The sequence below is a fragment of the Centruroides vittatus genome, unplaced genomic scaffold, assembly GCF_030686945.1.
Source record: "Centruroides vittatus isolate TY-2023 unplaced genomic scaffold, ASM3068694v2 contig_3065, whole genome shotgun sequence".
In the NCBI taxonomy this organism is placed as follows: Eukaryota; Metazoa; Arthropoda; class Arachnida; order Scorpiones; family Buthidae; genus Centruroides; species Centruroides vittatus.
This window is the reverse complement of record NW_027121968.1, coordinates 14,659-28,711: the sequence shown is the minus strand read 5'-3', so window position 1 is coordinate 28,711 and position 14,053 is coordinate 14,659. Positions and strand designations below refer to the sequence as shown.

General features: G+C 32.6%; 1 protein-coding gene across 1 annotated transcript; it reads right to left on the bottom strand.

Moving 5' to 3' along the window:
* Positions 1 to 8: 8 nt before the first annotated feature.
* Positions 9 to 13,633, bottom strand: LOC136972928 (uncharacterized; the record flags this gene model as incomplete). Its single annotated transcript, XM_067267587.1, has 5 exons — positions 13,624 to 13,633; positions 13,455 to 13,555; positions 9,172 to 9,369; positions 8,946 to 9,101; positions 9 to 77 (listed from the first exon to the last, which is right to left on the bottom strand). Coding segments are annotated over exons 1-5 (534 nt in total), but the record flags the coding sequence as incomplete, so codon positions are not given.
* Positions 13,634 to 14,053: the final 420 nt, after the last annotated feature.

Here is a 14,053-nt window from a genome sequence, read left to right as displayed (position 1 = left end):
TGCCATAACATTTCCTCTGAATATTCATTGAATGGGTCGATGTTTCTACGAAGAGGACCAGTAAATAACACCGGATCCTATAAACAACATACAAGCTGTATTTATTGTGTTCATGTTTGAATTCGTTAAAAATAAAATAACAACTTTGCATTCAAAAAAAAAATTCCACGACATATTTTAATAATCAACGTGAATAGAAAGAAAAATAATGTAAGCATCTTTTTATATACATTGACAGTACAATGGAATTTATATATATCTTACAAACTTTAAGTGATGCAATATTAAAAAATATGCAATTAGATTACATTTCATTCAACTTGCGTGCTCGAAGTTACTTTAATTGTATGAGTGCTTTTTTGCTAATACAAAGGGAAAATTCAAATACTAAGAGAAAGAATCGTATTTGTAATACAAACTAAAACTTTTTAAGAACTGAAACTCTACTTCTCTAATTCTGTATAAAGTTCTTGAAAGTTTCTAAAAAAATACAGTTTATTTCCATTAACGCCCAGTAGAAATTATTCAGACTTGCTTGTACAGGATCAGACTGCAGCCTGATTATCGAATTACTGGACATTCAGGGTTATCGGGTACCTATTTAATAATATTGTATTGTATATTTATGTGAGAGGCAGGCATTGAGCTAATTAAATGATTTAATTAATTAAAGTAATATTTTAATCCAATACCTTCCCAGGAAAAAGGGCAAACAAAAGGTCAAAGACGAGAGAAGACCAACCCAGACAAAACCCACACACATGGTATTTGTCCCCAATTCTTAACAGTTAAGACCAATTAAATGTCTCTCTGATTTAAATAATTATTACTAAGGTCGCAAGACAAATTCTGATTTTGGTCACTACTTACAATTTATTCCATTTTTTATCGGTCCAAATTTTTATCCCAAAATTAAATATCGGTCAATGACAATAACATATGTAATAAATCTGAAGATGAATATAAAAATATTTCTACATTTTTTTTTATTGTTTTGTTGTTTCTTAAAGTTTAATTTATTTAAATTTATTATATGTAAAGTAAGTTTATTTACTAAATGCTAATATTTTAAACCGCTTTAATATTTCGGTGTAAATTTGAACAACGAATTTTAAAATTTTAAATAAGAAGATATACTGAAATTTTCTTTTATTTACAATGATTACGTCACTTCTACAAAAAGTAGAACACAAGACGACTTTCACCCACATTTCAGTCTGGGGGGAAAGGCCGCCAGGTGTCGTAGTTGTAAACATAACAACCTTTACGTCATCTACCGTTGTGGATGAAATTAGTTAACTGTCAATTACATTTTCTTGCATTTGATTCGCAGGTCAAAAAAAATCGTCATGATTAAATGCCTAAAACTTTAAAAAATTATATAAAATTCAAAATAAATTCAAAACTTTTGAAAAAATCGTAACGGATGGAAAATCACAAAAGAATTTAATATAAATTTGAAAAAAAGATTGAAAAAAATTCACATATAAAAATAATATGTGACAATAAAAAAAGATTTTTTCTTTACTAGAGGTAACTGTTTAAAATTTTTTTTCCTAAACGGAAACGAAAAAAACGCGTGGGAAAATTCTTAAAGAATTTTCCACGCTTCTTCTCCACAACTAAGTGGTAGTGCCACATCTGACTGTTCCACTGTTAAGAGGATATTGTATCATCAACATCTTTCACCACAAGAAAGACCACTAGAACAATTTGTTATACTAATCTGTCTTAATCCCATACATACTTCAGATTCATCATGATACTCCTATTGGAAGTCATTTAGATTTGCAGAAAATGCAACAAAATTTCAATCACGATTTTATGGGCCCACGATGAAACAAGATATCCGAAATTATTGTCAGAGTTGTCAATGCTGTGCTATATATAAAAAAAAGGGAAAGATAAACGAAACGAAGCTGAACTACAGTTGTTTTCTCCTTTAACCCAATTATTTGAGTGGACTACCATAAATATTGTGGGTCACTTGCCAATTTCAACAAATGGGAACAAGTATATATTGGTAATTATAGATCATTTTAGCCAATATGCTGAAGCCATATCTTTACCCAATATTCATAGTAAAACAATTGCTAACGCCTTTGTCACACACATTGTCTTCGGACATTCAACACCTGTTCAACTCCTTACTCATCGTGCACCTAACTTAATATCAAAAATGTTTAAAGAAGTGTGCGACTTATTTCATATTAAAAGACTTCCTACCACTGCGTATCATCCAGCATGCAATGGGATAGTAGAAAGGTTCAATAAAACTCTTATTGATATAACTAGCACTTAGGCCCGGCGTTGCTCGGGTGAAAATAACGATAGCGAAGATTAAGATTATTACGTTATAGTCACAAAAGAAAAAGAGTAATTTCATCAACGAACTAAGTATTTCTAAAGGAAAGTCGAATTTGAAAATCGAGTGTTCTAAAGTTGTTCGATTTTCACGACGTGTTCTGATTATATCGTTCGATTTTCATCGAATGTTCTAAAGAAAAAAAGTCGAGAAAAACCGAACTAATCTGTTTAAATTTGAAAATCGAATATGTTCTAACATATTACTCTTTTTCATTTTTTTCCTCTAGCGCTTGTAAAACTTACACGTCGTTTTCTCTTGTTCTCCATTGTTACTTATCACTTACATTGTCGATGGAAGTGTTAAGCCTTAATCCTGTCCCTCTCCCCGTGGGAAAAAATTTCGAAAAATCACCTCTTAGTGTACGTTTTCGTGACGTACCGTAACTACGTACCAAATTTCCACTTTCAACTCTTAACTGTTTCGGCTTGGCCGAATGGCCGAGCGGTAAAGGTGGCAGACTACCGCTTTGGGAGACCCGGGATCTAATCCGAGCGGGTCGAATAATCCCCAGGAATTTTTCGGGAAGTGGTCCGTTCGGATATGTCGAGCCCCATCCCTCACCACCCGGTCGCCCCATTGTGGCCTGGCCGAACCCATAATGGGCCTACTAAAAGAGGCCCTCTTAGTGCCCACAGGGCGGAAAGAGTTAAAAAAAAACCGTTTGGGCTCTTAACATTTCCATTGTTACCTAACACTTCATTGTTGACATTTCCATTGCTACTTAACACTTCCATTGTTTATGGAAGTGTTAAGACTTAATCCTGTCCCTCTCCCCTGTGGAGAGGAATTTCGAAAAATCCTTTCTTAGTGTGCGTTCTCGTGACGTCCCCAACTGTGTACCAAATTTCAACTTTCAACTCCTAACCGTTTGTGCTCTGCGCTGATGATGATTATTATTATTAATATTATTATAAATAAATAACGACTAACCCGTTACAAAGCTATACATCCACAAGAGCCGAATTATCAAACTAGAGTTGGCTATAATAAATAAATAATTAATAAAACAATTTGGCACTAGAGCCTGGCGTTAGGCGCCATCTCGTACTAAACTTAATAATTATAATTAAATTAAATAAATAATTTTAATAGTTTGGAACTGGAGGAAAAGAAATCGGCCCGAAGCGGGACTCGAACCCGCAACTTCTGCTATCCGTGCAGACACGTTACCAGTTACGCTACCAGGACCTTCAGTCTGATCGCCTCCTCCAGTATATATAAGCTAACATGACGACCATTCTTTTCCTCCAGTTCCAAATTATTAAAATTATTTATTTAATTTAATTATAATTATTAAGTTTAGTAAGAGATGGCGCCTAATGCCAGGCTCTAGTGCCAAATTGTCTTATTAATTATTTATTTATTATAGCCAACTCTAGCCCGATAATTCGGCTCTTGTGGATGTATTATTATTATTATTATTATTATCAACTCGTCTTGATTATATATATACATATCCCACTATGTTGCCAAGGATCAACGGTATTGGGACGAATGGCTTCCCTACGCATTATTTGCATACAATATCACCATCCATGCTTCAATAAATCACAGCCCCCTTTTCTTATTGTATGGAAGAGACCCCAGGTACCCTTTCGATCTTGTCACTAGTCCCACAAATACTAGATACGTCCCACAAGACCTAGAACTAAGTTCAGTCACCTTTATTATCGAAATTATTCAAACCAAGAAACGAATGCAAGTCTACGCTAACCATTTAAAACATGCCACCGCACAATGGAAAATCAAGCAAGCAGAAATTATTAATAAATCTTCTTTTCCAACTTCGACAAGAAAAAAGCCACATACAGAACTTTCCCCTGCCTTAGACCCTTGGGATGCATTTATTTTAGCAGAAATTCCCTAATCCAGTGAAGTAAGAGTAGATTCAGTATCCGATGGCGAAGCGGATTATAATAGAGAATCCTCAATCGTGAAAAAACAACCAAAACAACTTCTTTCACACCCATATGGCTTGAAAAGTCAAGGCCCAGTAGAGGAACAACTGTGGATTCCCCCATCTCCACGAGAAGGTGGAATTTCTAGTTTTGTCTCCCCTTCATCTAGCTCAGGCCTGGACAACCCGCGGCCCGTCACGTTAAACTGTGTGGCCCTCTAAGCAACATTATATATCTATTAAAACTTTTGTTTCCCGTTATGTGTATACCAAAACAATTAAATAAATGAAAATTTGCATGTGTCATTGGTATAATGCGCAAGTGCGAGTACAATAACAATAAAATCTTATTCATTTTGTATTTGTTTTACTTTTTTAAAAGCATGTTTGCCTAAATTGTGGCCCACCGTAATGTTAGGCATGATCAAAGTGGCCCGCGAAACAATTTGGGTTGGCCAGGCCTGATCTAGCTGACCTTCGACATAACCAAAGAGCCAACACTTGACCTAATCCAGACTTTCAACCAAGAATAACTGAAATTCGTTGGCGCTAAATACCACTTATTTACCTGTTCCTTATTGACTTTATACTATATTCCATATACTACATATGTTATGATATGTTAACCATATTAACCACATCTATATTATTTTTATTATATATTCATGAAAAAAACCCAAAGTATGTATGTTATATTTTACTAGACTCATATAATTACAATGCTGTTATTATGTTTATCAATCCTTTTATCAGTTGTATCTTTACTCAATTGAATGTTTCGTAATAATAAACTCCAATTATATCATGTTAATCTCTTATTGAAAATTGCTTTATAATAATTCTTTACACCTGTTCAGGAAAAAGGAAAGAGAGAAAGAGAGAGAAAGAGTAAAAGAAACTAATCTTGTAAAGTTATCATAGTGTTAATATTGTCGACAACTCCTGTCACGGAAATTATCAATTCCAATAACGCGACGCGATAAGGGTATAATTGTATAATACTTAGCTATAATTGTAACAGAAATAGAGAGATTGAGTAAATTTGCTTTTGTAGCATCTTTAATCTAACAACCTTCTAATCCTACGAAAATTCAGCTTGCCCAAGAAGAACAAGCTCGATTTTGAAATGGCCGGAATAATGTGAGAACCTAGATTTTCTCTCGCGTTTTCATGTAGCCTTTCATGAAGAGAAAAAATTATAAATAAAAGTTATAAAACTATTAACGTTTAACTTTTTAATTCAATGCAAATTGTTTCAGAGAGAAACATTTTTATAAAACCTTTTAAATAATAAATTAATAAATAAATTTCTATACAAAAAGCTTTTCCCAACAATTAATAGAAGATAAAAAAATCTGATTATGTTTCTCACCAAATTTACTTTCTCCACTGACACATCTTCCGAATCTGTCACTTGGAACTTTCACCGAAATTTATCTAGTGGCTACAATCTAAAACATTTCCAAAAAAAGGCAATAGAAAAGATGGGGTAGACCCTCAATAGAAGTGAGGGTCAATGACGATCGGGGATGACGAGAGTTTGACCTCGCCTGGCTCTCGCTTAGATGCCTCCACGTAGCCCTCCTTGGTTAGAGTCCACCTTCAAAACAGGAACGAACTTCTTTAAACCAACTTCGAAGAAAGGGAATTTCGTCCAAGTGGACTTTTTTAAGTGACTCCAGCAGACAAGAACTCCTTAAATAAGTGAACTCTTGAGACCTGACAGGACTCCATAAAGACATCTTTAGAAAGAAGAGAAAAGCAACTCAGTAAACCCAGTGAATTCCTTCATAATCCTGAATTCGGGAAATTAAAGCATGTATTCAAAGATCTAGATGTAAACTCTCTTTCTCTGACTCCCGAACTTGGTAGATCGAAGACGTACATATACTGTACCGTAGGCTATAAAATACTAGTATTCTTGTAGACTTAATATTAATCTTTGTGCACTTAGTTAAATAAATGGATAATTGTTATCGTTAAATGGATGTTTGGTGTACTTCCCTAACCGCATTGTCTCTCATGTCCATACATCTTCGACATACTGGTGTCCATACCAGTCGACTTTGGCATATTGGTGTCATTCTGACAGCACTAAAAAGGCAGGACGCACACTAAAAAAAGATTTTTCGAAATTCCTCCCCACGGGGGAGAGGGACAGGATTAAGTCTTAACACTTCCATCAACAATGGAAGTGTTAAGTAACAATGGAAGTGTCAAGTAACAATGGAAGTGTCAAGTAACAATGGAAGTGTCAAGTAACAATGGAAGTGTCAAGTAACAATGGAAGTGTCAAGTAACAATGGAAGTGTCAAGTAACAATGGAAGTGTCAAGTAACAATGAAAGTGTCAAGTAACAATGGAAGTGTCAAGTAACAATGGAAGTGTCAAGTAACAATGGAAGTGACAACAATGGAAATGTTACGTAACAATGAAATTGTTAAGAGAAAGCGACGTGCAAGACGCAGATGCAGTTGTTTTTAGTTTTTGCGGGAAATCGAACATAATTTTAGACCCATCTAACAATTCTCTAATTAGTCTAGAAACAGGGGGACCCAATTCTTGCATTCTGTGAAAACGGGTAAAGTTAACTATAACGTAATAATCTTAATCTTCGCTATCGTTACTTTTGCCCAAGCAACGCCGGGCCTACCTGCTAGTAAATAAATAATACACATGTGAAGTAAAATAGCAAAATTAATGTATAAATACACAATGCATTAATAAATACGCATGAAAGTTGAAATGACCACAATTGAAAATAGCCTTTCATCATGTTTTTTTTTTTTTTTTTGGTTAAAGTCAATATAAAATAGAATACCTGATATACGGAATTATAAAGAATGTTAGTAATTGTAATATAACCAACCTGTTATGAAAGAACTTATTAACCTATATAACAGAAAGTGACAATATTTGGCAATAAACTATAATAAAAGCGAACTAGGAGCAATAATAGTTGATATCATTATTTATTACGGTAATATATTCATACAGTAGAACCTCGATTATCCGGACCTCTATTATCCGGATTGTTCAAAATAAACAAAAATTGTACGAATTTGCTGATTTGCACTTGGCGAATTGTGACACTGTTTATGTACATACGTGATGGAATGCATGGAACAAAATTTTGAAAAGACCATTAGTAAATTCCAGTAACACAGTAAAAAGTGGTAAAGGAGACATTGCGAAAGCAATGGCACAAATTTCAACATGTGCTGAATGTCACGAAGAAGATGTAACCGAGTGGTTAAATTGCGGTGCGAATGATCCTGGATTCCAAGTTTTGAATGATGAGGAAATAATTAAAGTAATATCTGTCTCAGATGAACAAGATCGAGAAGACGAAGAAGAGATTTGCGAAGTAAGAGATATTGGTCCTACACATTCTGAAGCTTTTCAGTGCTTAGATGTCGCCATGAAATGGTTTGAGAGCTAAGAAGAGTGAAACTCAGGAAAACTTATATGCTTAAAAGTATTCGCGATTTAGCAGCTTCAAAAAGAACAGCTAGCTTTAAACAAAAATCGTTAATTGAATTTCTTAATAAAAAAGAATTTAATATTGAAGCTATATGTAAATCTAGACAAATAAAAATTATTCATACTGTATGTACTGTACATGTCTTTCACCGTCAATTATTATTATTTTTCGATTATCCGGATTTTTCCTTATCCGGATTACCTTCATCCCCAATTAGTCCGGATAACAGAAGTTCTACTGTAGTATATCTTTTATTTTATGTATTTTTCTGTTTAGATTACATGGCGTATCTTCAACGTGAGATAAATTGTTTTAAAAACAATATATACAAATTAATATACAAATCTCCAGTAGAACCAGGAAATGGAAGAAGAATTGTAACTTAATTCCCATATTAAAGAGTACAAATTCCCAGTTAATCAAGCCATGGGTTTTGGATTAGGTGAGTCGTCTCCACACTGTGTTTTCGTGCTTGGTTTGTATCGTTAACATCGTGTTTATCACTTGCGAAAATTTTCTTCAAGAGGTTAATGTTTCATTCTGTTTTGCTGACATCTTGACAAACTCTTACGCGTTTTTCAGTTTTCGTTTAGGTGTTAACGAGTGAGTATTGTATTGAATTTTTACTGGCGTTCAGTTATGATATTATTTGGTATTGACAATCTCTTGCCAGAACAAAGAAAATTAAATATAAAAGTTTTTTTCTTATTTGGCAACCCAGAGAAAACTGGGTTGCCAAATAATAATCAAAATTTTATTACTTATTTGGATTGATTATAATTTACGTACTGTCCTCACGGAAGCGTCAAAACAATTAAAAATTTGCAGAAAACACAAGCAGTCATCTCTGTAGTCATGATTCAACAGGCAGAACTTTTCTGTATTATTTTCTGTCAAATTCTAATCCAAACATGATGACTGCAAGGCAATCTGTTGTAGCAATCCGATCACAAAGAAATTATATTATTGCCTTATCAAGATTGTTCAACAATATATTCTGGTAAATAAAATATATTACATATGCAACCAAACCGAATGATGACGAAGCAGGTTTTAAGTTTAAGTTCAGTGAAAATAACGATCATTTCATGCAAGCAGTATTTATAGCAATAAGTATACTGACTAAAAATTTAAAAACAAAAATTAAATAATTCTATACACTAATAAAGAGTTTCTTTAAACCTATTGTAATTTACTTGAGGAATAATTGAGATTTTACTGCGTAGATCTCGAAGACCAATATTTTTAGTGTCAATCCCATCGATGGTTATCGTTCCTGTTGGCTCTGTCATACGGAATAAAGTAGCAATTATAGAACTCTTTCCGGCTCCTGTTCGTCCAACAATTCCTATCTACATTCGAACATAAAATTACAACATTGCTCAAAAGAATTACGAAAAATAAATGTTTTAATCAACTCACCTTTTCTCCTGGCTTAATAAGAAAGGATAAATTATCTAAAACAATACTTCTGTCATTCAAATATTTCAAAAAAACATTTTTAAATTCAATTTCTCCTTTCTGAGGCCAATCGGCAGGTGGTTGTTCGTCAGGAGAAGATTCGTAGGCTGATTCTGGTTTTAACTCGCTATAATTCAGTATACGTGCAACGGAATTCATCTGAAAAATAGTGAGATAATCTGCAATTAACAATTATTCGCAATTCGCTCTGAGACTTTTATTTCTCTAATCTCTAAGGGATAAGAGTTTAAAAGTCAAGTTAAATTTAAACAGGATCACTTGGTCTGTCAGAATTGTCTTTATTTCCAACTACAGGTATACCTCAAGTTACGTTTTTTCGAGTTAAGTCGTTCTCGATTATACGTCGTTTGTCAAAAAAAATCTTTGGAAAAATAAAAATGAAGCTTAAGTCATTTCATTCGACTGGCTGTCTGTCTGTCAGAAATATTGAAGTCGTAATATCACTAGAAAAGCGTTAAAAGCACATAAAATTATGTTACTGTACAATAAATAAGAATAAAAGTATATAAAATCATATTAAGATACTCAGAATCAGAATCGCAATATCAGAATCAGCTGTTGATGCTGACGATCCACAGCCGTCTACGTCCGCGATGTAAATTAACAAACTGAATGTAAATATTCGCAATATAAATTAGTTTTCTTTACTGTCGCAAAATAATTTGAATAACTGTATTGTTATTTAACCTTAATGTCTTAGTGCAAACCACATTCACAAATAGAGTCCGCGATGTACTGTAAACATCGCCAAATTGTAAACATTCGTAAATTTAGATTACTTTTTTTCCGTACTGTATTAAAAACTAAAATTTATTTGTTTGTAAGCTTTAAATAGATTCTTATTAACCATATATTATTAAAAATGCATTTATAAATAAAATACAGAACTGGAAATGGTTATTTGTAGTTTAGCCTAGTGACAAGTTTATTCTGGAACCAATCGCCTCTCCTGGAATCAATTACCGACACGGGGCCGGATAATCGCATAGACAAATGAGACAAATGTCTAGGGCCCGGTTTTTTGAAGGGCCTGATCAAACTGGCTATTTTGAAAAGATTTGTAAATAAGATAGTTTACTTTTCTGAATTTTTAAATAAAGTTTATTCATATTTATGTACTTACTTTTAAACTATCTCGACTTTTATTTAAATTATCTTTTTCATTATTCAATTTACCTCTTATGGATAAAATATTATATTATTTATATATTAATCAAAAAGGTTAAATTAAACAATTAATATTTTAAAGTAATATTGTTATTGTATAATAACCAGGGCTGTGGAGTCGGAGTCAGAGTCAGAGTCGTAGAGTTTTGATATTTTAGCCGGAGTCGGAGTCGGGGGAGACTCGAACTCCTTTTCACTTTTCCAATTTATTATGTATATAAAAAACGAAAAAGTATTTCAATCGTGTCACATTTGACTCTCCGAGTTTTTTTTTGCAAATCTATACGTTTGGAGATCTCTCGAACCCAAAAAATGGCAAATAAAGGGAAAAATTCGCGCTTCCACGCGCGAATTTATGTTGGCGTTTAATTTGTTTAATTTCTTTATTCTGCTCCGAACTATTAAACAATATCTCAGAACAAGTAAAGTTTAAGAAACAAAATTTGGCAGAGTAGCGTGTGTATAAAGGGCATTAATGCTATTAAATTTTGATTCTTTATTAAAGGTCGACAGGGTAGAGACATAGAAGGGGTCATGTGTCATATCTCTAGTGTGGTCGGACTTAATAAATATTTTACTCGTTATTAGCATTCACAATCTTATAATATAATCGAGATAAGTTAATAATGATATCATTATTTATTATTACAGTATTACTAAGCTCAGAGTTCAAACGGTTAGAAGTTGAAATTCGGTAAACAGTTAGGATACATCATAAGAATGTACACTAAGAAGGGATTTTTCGAAATTCGTCTCGCGGGGGGAAGAAGGAGAGAGTTAAGGATTATCCCGAAGAACTTTGTTTCTACCGAACTATTTTAGATGCGGTATTTTGCGTTTTTGTGAAAAATCGAACATACTCTTAAACCCATCTAAAAATTCTCTAATTAGTCTCGGAAGAGAGGACCTAATTCTTGCACCCAGTGAAAACGGGTAAAATCGGCTATACTCTAAATATCTTAATCTTCGTTTCGTTACTTTTTGCGTGAGCAACATCTGGCTCATCTGCTAGTTTTTTTAAATTTTTTTTTTATAAAACTCGTCTCTACCTTCAAAATTAAGCTTGAGTTCTAATATGAGAAAAGACAGAAAACGAAATCTTACAAAATTTGAAGGTGATATTTATTTTGCACTGGAAAAAATAAATCACATTGACCACTCTTCGAGTTTGGATGTTAATACGGCAATACTGCACTATCCAGCCATTATCCAAAATACAACATTGATTGTCACAGCATTGCCACCAACCAAGTTTCGGTAGAGCGTTTATTTTCCGCTCTTAAAATTATTAAACATGATTTTAGAACTTCAGTGAATGCTGAATTAATAGAAGTGATTTTTTTGTAAGGAGTAATTCACTTTATAACAGAGATGAAAAATAATAAATTAATAAACGTGGCAAAATAAGCAACCTGTTTTTTACCATGTCTAAATGTTATATTTCTCATTCTTGACTTAGTTTGATGTATCTGTATACTGATATATTACCTAATATACTCGTATATTATGTACTTTACAACGTTTTTATTAAACTAATTTGTTTGTATAAGAATGTACTTACTGGTTTTATTCATACACGCTTACCAAATACCAATGCCATTATCAAACGAGTCAATGAATGTAAACTTATATACTCGGTTGATGTGTCGAATTTTAATGTTTAATTAATTTTTTAAAATCGTCTTGTTTTGTATTTTTTAAAAAATAATCAGAATCGTCGTCATTATTATTTTCTCGGCTGTTATACAGTAAGGCCTATAACAAAGGAAAAGAATGACGATCAGTCAAAAAATGATTTTCTCAGATTTTTACGCTTTCGGACTCGAGAAGCCTCGAAACGTAGAGAAGTGCAAAAGCATTCGGGGTTTTCTCTGTACGCACGGGTGTTAGAATGTGTACCAACCGATTTAGTTCAACCATTTTCAAGCTTAATAACTTCCGTGTTAAACCATCCGACTCCGATTCAAAATCGTGCCTCCTATACAGTCTAACATTCGTACATACAGAAAAAAACCCCAATCTTTTGTATATCTCGACATTTCGATGTGCCCTGAGTCCAAAAATGCGAAAATTAGTGGTGGGATCAGTTTTTGAACGATGGCTACACCTTTCCTCTGTTATATATAACAACAAAAAAGTAAAAATTATCGTATTGACTCATTACTCAGAAGCATATTTTAGCTTTGGAATAAAAAAGTTTCTACGTTCTATCTTTATTAGAACTATATTTATTAATGCTAATATTCTGAGGTCACGTGATGACGTCAGAATTTTCGTGCCTACTTTGTGAACAAGTCCGCCTCTGGTCGAGTCGGAGTCGGAGTCGTGTAAAAATCTACCGACTCCACAGCCCTGATAATAACTTCTGTTAGACATTTAATAAAATAAATTTTATTTTTTTTACATTTATAAACAAACTGCTCAAACTTTTCTAGATAAACTAAAATTTATTGTAGTATATTAAAAATGTATTATTAATAAAAATTTAATATTTGGTTTAGTTTTTCACATTATTTAGTTTTGTTTTATTTATTGTTTTATATTTTTTGTTTGGTCTCTTTCTTGTGGGGAAGAGAGGGGACCCGGTAAGAAGAAAATGTCTAAAGCCGCAAAGTGGGTTAATCCGGCCCTGTATCGACGTAATGTGAGGTATACCTGTACTCATATTTTTTCTTTATTTCAAGTTTAGTTTCCTATATTATTTCATTTTTGTAAACATTCCTTATATAAGAAATATTTCATTTTTCTTCTTAATCTAAACATATTGTAATTTTATTTATTTTTACTTATATTAAGTATTATGCAACAAACCTATTCGTGTGACATAATTATACATGAAAAATGTTAGCAAATTAAAATTTACATGCCAGTATACAAAAATATCACTGACTGTTAAAAACACGTAAATGGTATTCTTATGTAGATTATCATTAATTGTCCATGAAAACTGAATAACTAATACTAATCTGAGTTATTTCATATAAAATAATTATAAAAATATTAAATTATTCATTTGTGTTAATTATTAATAAATAAAATATTAATATAAAACATACATGATATTCTGTTTCAGATAAATTAAAAGTACACCATTGAATATTCAAAAATATAATGAATTCATAATTTATTATAAGTCCAATTTTGCTTCCTGTATCAACTAAAGATAAGAAAAAGTTAAAAATCACATATATCACGTAATATAGAAATTTTAATACTTTCACTTACTTGAAGGCATTGTAACACATAAAACTACAAACGTGGCAATAATACTTAAAAAACATATAATTTGACTGTAGGTGCAATTCCATCGATTCAATGTCACGTAAATGAACCACGTTGCAGTGTGCTTATCCTGGTATTCGTTAAATGTTGATTTGAATTTATTTTCAACATTAAATGCTTTGATTGTTGTAAGCCCGTAAAGGGATACACTCAGATGAGAAAATACCGGACTTCTCGCTGTTAAAACAAAGTAATTATACAATCTATCTGAAATCACTTTCCGCGGGAATATATTTAACACTCCAACACAACATAGAGTTTTCCTATTCAGCTAAAGTTTTCCTATTCAGACCATTTTATTCAAGTTCTTGCAGAGCCATGACGTTACATTTTTCGCTGACTTTATTTGTTATGTTTTTAATAACAGATTAAA